This window comes from Clarias gariepinus, chromosome 4 (assembly GCF_024256425.1).
Source record: "Clarias gariepinus isolate MV-2021 ecotype Netherlands chromosome 4, CGAR_prim_01v2, whole genome shotgun sequence".
Lineage (NCBI taxonomy): Eukaryota > Metazoa > Chordata > Actinopteri > Siluriformes > Clariidae > Clarias > Clarias gariepinus.
Genome location: NC_071103.1, coordinates 14,492,356 through 14,504,475, shown reverse-complemented (window position 1 = coordinate 14,504,475; position 12,120 = coordinate 14,492,356). Strand labels below are relative to the sequence as shown.

The window sequence follows — 12,120 nt, the reverse complement described above, 5'->3', positions numbered from 1 at the left end:
CCAACAAATTTCCATTGCAGCAAAAAAAAGGAAAAAATGTTTGTGTTTCACTACTGGTGCAGAGGACTAAACTAATACGTCACCTTTCATTTCTGGGGGTCTGAATAATAGAAGCGTGGGCATGGACTACAGTTTCTTTAGTTGAGTTTGAAAAAGAGGGTGGCATGGTGGTGTAGTGGTTAGCACTGTCGCCTTGCACCTCCAGGGTCTGGGTTTGATTCCTGGCCAGGCTTGAATCCCGTCTCTGTGTGCATGGAGTTTGCATGTTCTCCTCGTGCTTGATGGGTTTCCTCCGGGTACTCTGGTTTTCTCCACAGTCCAAAGATATGCAGGTTAAGCCAATTGGCGTTCCCTAATTTCCCGTAGTGTGTGTATGTGTGTGTCCTGTCCAGGGTGTACCCTGCCTTGTGCCCTGAGCCTACTGGGATAGGCTTCAGGTACCCGCGACCCTGAATACAGAATAAAGGGGTATAGAAGGTGAGTGAGATGAGAGTGTGTTTGAGAAAGACCTGTGACTCATTGGTGCAAAAGCAATACTTTTCTCAGAATTCTTCAAGAAACAAGCTCCTTATCAGTGCTATAAATACTTCAAGTGTACATAAAGCATAATTCATTAATTTCTTTGTTAAAGCACCAAGTAGTATAATGCTGAACATCAGGTTTTATTGTCATAACTTGTTAGAATAGAACAGATTATACAGTAATAGTAGTTTATTTAAAAGCCAAAACAACCATGCCAAGTCAACCACCACCCAGTAAGTCTCAGCACATGATCGCAACATCGCTTTTGTTCCTTTTCCATTTTACACCTTGGTTCCTCATTCCAACAAAATTCCTTATGTTGGCCCAATATGCACAGGCTGACCTGCTTAACAACTTGTGTAACTGTTTCTACAGAAGGAAATGTATAACGCCTAACACATGCATGTGCCTGCAATGGACTGTAAGGTGAAACAATCAATCTGTCACACATCTTATTTTCCTGTCAGAAGCCTACTATGTGTTATATTAGGCCTTTAAATAGCCAGGGCTGTGCTGTGAGCTGGGAAACTGTCTTGGTAAAAAGGTTCACATTAGCCTAAATCTGGCTCTGTATGCTCTTAATAAAGATATTAGAGATCAGGATAAAGATATATAAAACGGCAGTAGATACATTAAGTAGTTTTTCAGAGTCTCTGCATAAAAACAAATTCCCCAATATAATGACATAAATGCACTGTACCTATACTTAAATATGCAATACAGAAGCACTGATATAAAGTGAGTCAACCAGCACCTCATGCCTCCCATTGTATTGTACTGTGCTGGTCATTATTATTGGCACCCCTGGTTAAGATGTGTGAAGATTTTTTTTAATTGCAGAAGCATTATCTCAAACTGAAAATTTAAGATAAATCTAACCTTTACCTTAAAAATATTTTTTTTTTTATATAAAATCACCTAAACACAATAATTGGCACCCCTAACAATTTGAAAAAATAATACAGTAATTGGAGCATTTTTTTATAAAGTTGATCAGAGTATCTAGAAATTTTAAATTAATAATTCATGACTTCCTGTTTGCCTGTGGTATAAATATGACATGACAAATTGGCCTATTTCTCTTATCCACTCTTTAAATAGGACAGATAGGAGATCCCTCGTATAAGTAAGGCAGATGTGTGCCGACCTTCATAAGTCATGCAATGGCTACACGAAAATAGCCACTCGTTGCCCATATCTGCAGTCAGAGGAATCATTAAGAAGTTTAAAACAACTGGAACAGCGACAAACAAGGCTGGACGAGGAGCCGAGTTTATCTTGCAAATGCCAACAATCTGTTTGGGAGCCATGAAAGGAAAAAGACTTTTCTCTGGAGTTCAACAGAGACTGTGTGCTTTGTCAGATGAGACTAAGATAGAGCTTTTTGGCAACAAACACTGTCTGGTCAGGTATAAAACAAAAGATAAGTGTGCGGAAAACCACCCCATGCCCACTGTGAAGTATAGTGGGGGATCTGTGATGCTGTGGGCCTGTTTCACAAGGCCCTGGGAATCTTGTGCGGGTGCATGGCAGCATGAACATTCTGAAATACAGTACCAGGACATATAAACCAAAACCTGATGGCCTTTGTCAGAAAGATACAGATGGGATGTCACTGGGTCTTTCAGCAGGATAATGACCCAAAACGTGAGGCCAAATCTACACAAAAATGACACAAAATCATGCTCCTCTCATGCCCATCTACTGTAGGTCCCCAGACCTCAACCCAATTGAAAACCTGTGGGGTCAGCTGAAGAGGAGAGTGCATAAGAGAGAACCCAGGACCCAGGATGATCTAGAAAGATTGTGCAAAGAGAAATTATCAAATATCCGTCTATGTGTATTCTCCAATCTCGTGAAATGTTATAGAAGGAGATTAAGTGCTGTCTTGGAGTTGTACGAAGTATTAACAGCAGGGATGGCAATAATTGTGGCAACCATGATTTCATGTAAAAAAGAAATTATTTAATGTGTTTTTTTTTTGTTTTTGTTTTTTTGGTCCACTGAATAATTGTACTTGAGTTAAAGGTTGGATTTCTCTCTCTTTTTGTATCTATAATAAAAAATAATTTATTAAAAGCCTAAGAACACATTTTAACTAGGGGGTGCCAATAATAGTGACGAGCACTGTATATCTTGTATATCATTATGGTACACACCCTTTTTTAAGCTATGCAAGGAAACAATGAAGGAAATGCAATAGAGCAAAACAAAACAAAAAATCTAGTAATGCAGGAACAAAATTAATTATTCCACTATGCGCTTTGAGGAACATACTGTAGAGCCAAGCAATACTGTAGAGTCATTGGTGTCTAAGGCTCATTAGTCTGCCTAGGAAGCAATGGCTAGACTGTTTTGGCCAATCCTACAAAAGATGAACAAGGTGAACATCTGACCTGAACCATGCATCAGGGGAAGAAGGTCCCTTGGTTTGATGGATCAAATTTTTTTTTACATCATGGGGATGGCTGGGTGCGTGTGTGTTACACGTACCTGGGCAATAAGTGGCACCAGGATGCACTTTGGGAAAAAGGCATGCTGACAAAGACAGTGTGATGCCCTTTCATGTTTTGATGAAATAACCTAGGTGTGTTTAAGGTGTTGACTTGGCCTCCAAATTCCCCAGATCCCAATCTGATTGAGCGTAAATACTCACATTGCAACTTACAGTACAATATGATCTTCCATGTGCCAGTTACCACAGCACATCTTCATCTTTCGAGGTCTTGTGTAGTCCAATTCTTTGTGATTCAGAGTTGTTTTTGTCACACAAGAGAGACCAACACACTATTATCCAGGTCATCCAGATTTTAATGTTATGGCCTATCAATGTATGTTCTATACATTTATTAATTTGTGTCCATAGAAACTGCAACATTCCTTACATAGCACACATTCTGAAACACATGACATTAAATTGACTCAAGGAAGTTCTCTGTTGGTGTTTCCAGTAAGTCAAGTTTAAATAATTTAAGACCAGGTCTACCGTTTTCAATTTCAGTTGCTTCTGCTGTTTTGTGCCGAGAGGAAACCTGTCTTCAAAGTTCATCAACAACTTTTGAATAAAAGGGATTTGAGTCGAGGAACCAAAGAATCAGCTCAACAATGGCTTCTGGTTTGTCTCAGGAGATCCGCTGTCCTGTGTGTTTGAATGATTTAAGAGATCCAGTATGTCTTCCATGTGAGCACTTCTACTGTAGAGTATGTATTACTGAGCATATGAACAAAACTTCTGATGATGCAAGATGTCCAGAATGCCGAACGCCTTTTTTTTGGAATGATATAAGAGTAAGTCGTGTTTTAAAAAACTTGGTGAATGCGGCCAAAGATCACCTGAGGGAACATCAAGCCCTGAGAGAGCGAGTGTTGTCTGCCTCCAGAGGGACCACGAGACAAAACTGGGACTTTACAGAGCAATGTTTGCACCATAATGAGCAATTTAAGCTTCTCTGTGTAACAGATCGAGAACTCATTTGTGTTATCTGCAAAGAAGAAGCGAAACACCGGGGACACATTTTTAAAACTCTAAATGATTCATTCCATAGCAAGAAGGTAAACTAAATGAATTTAGTTGAAAAAACTACAAGTGATGTTTAATAACATTATTTTAAACTGTTGTCTGATAAACTTTTTAGAAGAGGACATGTGAGGCTCTGGAAACTTTCCTTGGCAGAGAAGACACACTGATTGGTTTGATTGAAGAGCAGGCGGAAGAAGTTCTGAAAACAATGGTAGGTGACATAGTGTAACACAATCCAGAGTGAGATGTTGCACCCAGTGAGAGCTGTTTTTGGATTTTATCTCTTTCTAGCAGGAAAAGCATTTATAAAGAGGACAATTAAAATTATTAACCGGTTCTATTGATGAAAAAAGAACTATTTTAAAGAACAAATCTAATAGATAACTTTTTTTCCTTAAGGAGAAATCCAGATCTCTATCAGTTCAGATCTCTGCCCAGTTTGAGAAGTTGCACCAGTTTCTGAACGACAAAGAAATGGAGTTGAAAAGACACCTAGAGGAAGAGGAAAAGCAAACTCTGAACATAATGGGAGTAAACATGTTTACAATGGAAGAAATGTTGTCAGATGGGAGAGAAAAAATAGGCGTGTTTAAGTCAGCTTTGGAGATTAACCGCCCTATTAAGTTCTTACAGGTTAGGAATGTATTTTTCTTCTCAATAAAACGTTCAAGTTGAAGCATTAAGACATATAGTACATCAAAATATGCTTGTATGCCTACAGTGGTGGAATGAGAGTGGACACTTTATAACTAGGGAGATACTCTTGCACGAATCAACGTGAGTATTTTATGGAGAGAAAAAATGCAGCGCCCAATTTCAGCAATAGCTCTCTAATCATAATAATGTGTTATGATTTTAGGTCTCTGAACATAGAAGATCTTAGGGTTACACCGGACACTTTGTCTCTTGGTCCCCTTGAGACTTACCTGCAGTTTTTTGTGTGGAAAGAGATGTTGAGAATCATCCAGATGGGTGAGTGGACAGTCGAGCTGACTGCCTATGTGTATGGCATACCTTATGTAATGCAGTATTTGTGCTCACAAGGTAATCATAACCACTTCTATTTTTCTCCCCTTAAGTCCCTCATCACCATACTGTGGAGGACCAAGATTATCCAAGCATAAGCATTTCTCCCAGTAAACTCTGTATCCAGCCTAAGAAGCCTTTAAAAAGGGAAAAAAACCTCAAATCACAGTGGCTTAAGACAGTGTCATCATGTAACACAGGAAAACACTTCTGGGAGATGGATGTGGGGAAAAAAATGGACTGGGGTGTTGGAGTTTGTAGCCTCGAATCAGGTAAAGTTGTCAATGACACGGTGCTTTGTTTCAACTCAGAATCTGGCTACGACATCCAACAGACTCATAATATGGACCAAAGCACAGTGGATGTTACACCAAGGCCTAGGAAGATAGGCGTGTACCTGGACTGTGAAAAAAAACAGGTCTCATTCTATAACTCTGACAAAATGACTCTTATTGATACCAGAGTTTTGTCAAAATCACCACCATATTCCCTCTGTCTCTCCCCTGGGCTTTACTTAGACGGAAGGAACAGCGATCCGCTCACCCTTTGTTGGTATTAAAACAACATAACGCGTACTTGCAATTTTTGCTAATAATTCAAATCCATGTTTTAAATAAAGGTAATAGCTATTCAACCTACTTCATTACAATGCTCCTGAATGTTTAAATCTGATTGGTTAAGCATTTAAATTATTCCACTATTAGATTCTAATACATGATTGTTTATATACTAACAACTCTTTAACTGGGACATACAGTCTGGAAATTACTCATATGGTTAAGTACAATACAAAATTAACAATATCTTAAATACTCGCAAATATATCTAATATTTCCTTTTATGACTTTGGCATAAGTCAAATACTTATACTTAATATAATATAATAATAGAATAATATAATATAATACTTTATAACTTATATATTTTTTTAGATTCTTCTATTAATTTTAAGCTTTCTTTTTTTCTCCTTCACTAAAATAAATTCTAATAAATTCATCAAATATAACTTTAATAAATTTAATGTAAGATGTTATCATTTCTATATAAAAAAATAAAAAGTTGCAATAACATATGCACATTTTCCTCATTTTAAAAGTATATTATTATGTAGACTATGTATTTAAATGTATTATATTATATTATATTATATTATATTATATTATATTATATTATATTATATTTAAAATGTCCTAGTATAAAATATTGTACAGTAAAGTTCATTAAAACATACCATTTTAGAATTTCTATCCATAGTAGATTCAGCTAAACCTGAAAGAGACACTTGCTAATTATAGACTACAGACAGGACAACAGAGCTTTAGACAGACCAGTGGCTCATCAGTGTTAACATTTTATGCTCACATGACAGTCCAATCCCCTGTTGAATTTCTGGATCATGGATAAAACTTAAATCAGTTTTTCTTATTAATATTAGACATTAAGGCAATACCAGGGTGGATTTATAAATATATTTTCTTGGACATTATACATATCAATATACAACGTACATGTCTTAGTAGTTATTAGGAATTTGAGTTTGTATTTATTGATTTTTTTGTAATTGTAATAACAAAGAAAGCTATAATGTAACACACTATGTGCAAGTCAATAGTACAGTAATTTGACTACTGTCCCAGATTTATTACTGCTCAGAGTGTATAATGAGTGGATGCAGGTCGATGTCTGAAACATGTGCTTCCACCCAAATATAGAATCCTGGGGAAAGCATGTAGGGGTGGAAAGGTGCCAAGTACATGCCCAGAAAATCCCCCCAGTCTCTGCTGAAGTCCAGTGTGGTGGACATATGCTGTCAGACATCTGATAGTCAGCAGCTGCTATTAGGACTTTTGAGTCTGTTTGAAAAAGGCTTGTGGCTTTTAGAGGACACAAAAGCTAATGTTTTGGTCAATACTTTGCTGAAGAGTTAGCCAGAGATCGATAAACCATAAACGGAAGTCACAATGGATTCTCGGCTCTTCAAGCAGATTCAGTGTTCTGTGTGTTTGGGGGAATTTACAGACCCGGTGAGTCTGCTGTGTGACCACACGTTCTGCAGGCAGTGTATCAACAACCACTCGCAGACAAGCAGCCGTTTACGCTTATGTCCCGAATGCCGTCGACCGTATACTATGTGGGATCTACGATCCAATCGTGTCCTGAGGAACATGGTGGATGCTGTGAGGGAGCACCTCACAGAACAACAAGCCATCAAGGACAGGACGGGCGACGGAGCCATTGGCCCTAGAGCAGGGCTGTTCATGGAGCCAGAGAAGCTAGTGTGCCCCGACCATGATGAGAGGCTAAAACTGTTCTGTGAGACGGATCAAAAATTGCTGTGCTTAATTTGTAGAGATGGCGATAAACACCAAGGGCACAAGTTCAAACCAGTGGATGATGCAGCACCACCAAAAAAGGTCAGCGAAAGACAATTGTGATCAATATGTAAACAATTGAAGCTACTGTGACACATTATGTCAGAATATAATATATATATAAAAAATATATATAAAAAACAAGACAAAATGCATGCAATTTTTTTTGCAAAGAGCATCTAAGAAACCCTTCTGCATTATGACTGAGGAAATGCATTAGTTTCGACAGCTTTATCAAAACTATTAATCACTGTATGTACTGTATTAATCTGTATTATCTGCACTTTAGGGGATGCTAAAGGAACCACTAGATTTCATATCAAAGGAGAACAAAGAGCTGGAAGAGCTGATTAAGAACCAGACCAATGAAATCACAAAAACTCAGGTGAAATAAGCAACCACTTGAGACGTCTAGCTGACATGCACCATCTGGCCAGTATTTGATATTTAGCAGGCATTAATGTCACTGAAGACACTCATTAATGGATCTTTCTTAGGTTGTGGAGTCTGTAGTAAACAAAAATGATGCAACATGCTTTAACATCATGAAATAGTAACATTTTGCTTTCTCTAAAGGAGCGGTCTAAACAGCTTTCAGCCCAAATCGCAGCTCAGTTCCAGGAGATGTACCAGTTCCTGAGAGAGAAGGAGCAGGAGGTGAAGGAACTGCTTGAAAAAGAAGAAAAGGTTGTAGTGGAAAAGATGCAGAAGAACAGACATGACATAGAGGAGAAACTAAACACTGGAAAAGAGCATGAAGAATTACTAAAGTCAGTCATTGAAACTGATCGGCCTGATGCTTTTCTGCAGGTTCTACGAATATGTATTAGTTTTAGTTTTCCTTTTTGTGTCTTTTATTACATCTGCTGAAGTAGATCTACAACACATGCATCTTCTATTCTGTGTCTTGTGCAGTGGTGGACTGAGCATGGCCTGGGATTTGTTGAAGGAATGAGGGAAGTTGATGGTTGGTTTAAAAGGAATGAACATGCTACTCAGTCACCACAGTGAGTACTGGAAGTGATATGCATGAGAACATGCTTTGGACATTGATTCTGATTACTGTATTCATTTAAGGTATAAGTCAAGTGTGAAGGGCCTCAGTGTGACCTCTGACACCCTATTTCTTGGACCCTATGAAACTCATCTGAAGTTCTTTGTGTGGAAGAAGATGCTTGGCTCCATTAAACCAGGTAAGTTTTTAAACACCTCATTCCAGATTAAGTCCACCTTTACTGTCATAGTAATGTCCACACCTAATGAAAAGGATCTCAGCTAGATTTTCATGCATGGCTGGGGATTTTTTTGTATTGGGCCACAGGAGCATTAGTGAGTGACAAGGCCTGGGGTGCAGCCTGCATTCCAGTTCAAAGGGAAAAAAAAAAACTTTGAGACATTGTCATGTGGGGGAAAATTGTAATCATACATCATTCAAAGGCAGCCTACACAAGCGTGTGCTTTTAAATTTGTGGCAACCACATGTGGGTGTGATGGCTAGGTGTTAAAAAGCTTTTGACCATATAGTATATAAGTAGACATAACAGATTTCCTGCAGCTTTACAGTGTATAGTGTACTGTGGTGGCCAAAAAGTATTACGACAATATATGCCATGCATTAGTTATGCCTGTGCACAAAAAAAAGATCATTTCACTTATTAGTTCTAACGTACAGTTTCTGACTGAAGAGTTGTGCAAATTAACCAATAATCTAGTGAAGAACTTGGTATGTGACAAATTCAGCTTCCGGAGCCATGGCCTGGGTCAGTGTCACAGTCCGGAATTAAATCGAATAGAAACCTGTTGGACAATGGTGAAGAAGGCAGTAACAGTCCACGAACCGTCTTATGTACTTAATATTTAGGAAGCAATCAATTAGTCACGGACTGAGCAAGTAACACCAGAATACTCCAGACATTGTTTTCACTTTTGTCTTAATACTTTTGGTCACCAGTGTATATTAACTCAAAACATTGTGTAGAGAAGATTATGTTCACAGCACAACCCCAGGCTGTAATTTATTCCACAGTTCCGGATCGTAATGCAATATCTGACTGCCATGACCCATATTTGAGGGTTTCCTCCGATGGCCGCAGTGTGACTCGCGCAGACAAGAAGGGAATTTTTTATCGCCAGAAAGACTACAGACCACTGGCCAGAACTCACAAGTCTTTTCAGTCTGGGCAGCATTACTGGGAAGTGGACGTGGGGGAAAAGACTGACTGGAGTGTTGGCATCGATGGCGGATGTATAAGCAGCTTAAACAAGAGCATCAGGCTTCAGCTGAAACATAACCAAGGTTACTCAGTAAATGAGAATAGCACGGAGACTGAGAAGGAGCTGGCTGTGAAGCCACAGAGAATAGGGCTGTACTTGGATTGTGACCGGCATCAGGTTTGCTTTTACAATGCTGATGATATGACTCTCCTCCATACCTCATCTTATTTGTCATTCACTCCTTGTTGTCTGAGTCTATCACCTGGGGCCTACCTACAGGGCAGGAACATGGACCCATTGACAGTATGCTGGAACTAATCTATCTAATCTACAGAGTGGGTGAAAAGTAACTAGGTATTAAGATTTGTTAATAAAGTCCATATTTTTAATACATATTAATTGGAACAAATTGTACATATACTTTATTACATAGGAAAATGAAAGCAAATATTGGAATTTTAACGTAGGCACCGATGGCGTCAACTAATTTCCTAAAACGGCCGGGATGGAATGCAGAGTCTTCTGAAAAAAAGTGGATTGGTATATTCCTGAGAACCTCCCGAATCTCCGTGCCTCCAGGTCCTCCAGTGTTCTTGGCTTTGTCCAGTTCACCCCCTCTTTTGCATAGCCCCTCAAGAAAAAATCACATGGCGTGAGATCTGGACTTCTTGGAGGACAACGGCCTGGAAAATACTGGTCTAACGAGGCACGCACAGTAAGAGCAAAATGGGGAGAGACTGTTTTTATCATGACTCTACAAGTCTCCGATACTAAAAGTCCTACAACCATTAAATATTGCCAAGTTAATTTTCATCCACTCTGTACAATACATGGTATACAGTATGCTTCTAGCAATGGCATTTATGGAGGCTGTTATAAAGAACCATTAAGATGCTCGCTATCCAAATTCAGTTTACTGATTTCTATCTTTATATTATGGAAGAAACAGAATGCCATATAATGCTTAAAAGTATCTGGACCTTAATAAAGTGAAGTATTTTTAGGTGAGGCTTAAAAATGACTTGCTAAGATTACAGTAGTATAAGCTTTGTGTATGACAAACCTTATCCTGTAAGCTTGATATCCTATATGCTAAAATCTAAACCAACAATGCTGTTTTGTAACCCTTTGATTGCTTGTACCCTCTTCTAATAATTAAAGAAAGTAAAAAACTGTGCCTCATGTGCATAAGTCTGATACATTTCACAGAGTAAATGTGAGGCAACGCGGCGGGATGGTTTTGATGCGTCACTGAGCTCCAGGGTTTAAAGTTCAATCCCGACCTCAGGTCTGTGCACAATGTGTACGTCAGATGGGTTTCCATCTGAATCTGGATTTTCCTTCCAATTCCCTAAAACATGTTCGTACGTAGACTTCTCTAAATTGTTCCCAGGTGTGTATGAAGCGTCAATTTCACTTTCTTGCAACATATTGTCTTCCACAGACATCTTTAGACAGCCCATACTTTCACACTCTACCAGCTCCCAAGACACCTGCAGCAGCCATTTAGTGTTTATGGTTTCATGATTCTACCATCTTGGCAACTGGAGCACATAAAACACGAGAAAAAATACTGACTATCCAGGAGACCCTTTTTATGGGCTGTGCTGTCTTGTTTTGTGTTACTATACAACAAATGGTGATATCATAATGATATCTATTGAAAAGATGTGAAATATAATTTAAATGTTGGATTACACAGCACTGCATCAAATTTAATTCCCTGTTTTTTTTAAGGTCATGATCCGTGATTGAGTATTTCCACAGCCACTCCTGAGTAAAAGCTTTCAGAGGTGGGAAGAAAGCCAAGAACATGTGGAGCTTTAAAGTGACCTTAACTCATAATACTCAGCAGGGCTCCAGCAGTAAAGAATGGAAGATCTGCAAACACACTGCCCTCTCATGGTTAGAACTGAATAGAGCAGAAACAAAAAGAGAATTGCAGGCAAACATGGTCATGAGCTAAATTTATCATATATAGTGGTGAATAAATTTGCATTTACAGAGTGCAGTTACTTATATCTGCATTAGAAAAGCAATACTCACATGTATTATATACAGTACAAAAAATTGCATCTTCATAAGAGAAAATATCGTGAATATAGACAGATCTATCCATCCATTTTCTGTAGTTCTTATCCTGTTTAAGGCAGTGGGCATGGGACATCCTATGTAGGATGCCAACCAGGGCACAAATGCACACAAACACATCTAATGACACATTATGGTTGATTTGGTACAATTGGCCAATCAGCCTACAATATATGTCCTTCAACTGGGGGAGAACAAAGTTTGCTTACATGCAAACTGTAAGTACAGAGACTGCATCAAGATTTGACCCCCCTACCCAATCCTGGAGTTTTGATGGTGATGGTGCTAGCTACTAGGCCTATTTATCTCAAGTATTTCCTTATGTAAAATTTACAATATGGCAAATTTAAAATAATTAAACCTATTTCTAGATAA

The 12,120-nt window shown here is 38.5% G+C and overlaps 2 protein-coding genes across 3 annotated transcripts; both read left to right on the top strand.

Moving 5' to 3' along the window:
* The first annotated feature begins 3,548 nt into the window (after nt 1-3,548).
* On the top strand, nt 3,549-5,879 carry LOC128520845 (zinc-binding protein A33-like). The gene is made up of 6 exons (XM_053495262.1): nt 3,549-4,074; nt 4,158-4,253; nt 4,442-4,675; nt 4,764-4,819; nt 4,902-5,014; nt 5,122-5,879. Exons 1-6 carry the CDS (start codon nt 3,628-3,630, stop codon nt 5,625-5,627), a joined length of 1,452 nt encoding a protein of 483 aa, XP_053351237.1. The 5' UTR covers nt 3,549-3,627; the 3' UTR covers nt 5,628-5,879.
* A 785-nt stretch (nt 5,880-6,664) lies between these two features.
* Nucleotides 6,665-10,810, top strand: LOC128520617 (nuclear factor 7, brain-like). 2 transcript variants are annotated; one of them, XM_053494937.1, is made up of 6 exons: nt 6,665-7,482; nt 7,730-7,825; nt 8,017-8,097; nt 8,356-8,447; nt 8,518-8,633; nt 9,467-10,810. In XM_053494937.1, exons 1-6 carry the CDS (start codon nt 7,030-7,032, stop codon nt 9,970-9,972), a joined length of 1,344 nt encoding a protein of 447 aa, XP_053350912.1. In that variant the 5' UTR covers nt 6,665-7,029; the 3' UTR covers nt 9,973-10,810. The 2 variants fall into 2 exon arrangements, with proteins under 2 accessions (XP_053350912.1, XP_053350911.1); XM_053494936.1 differs by having other exon boundaries at nt 8,017-8,250.
* Nucleotides 10,811-12,120: the final 1,310 nt, after the last annotated feature.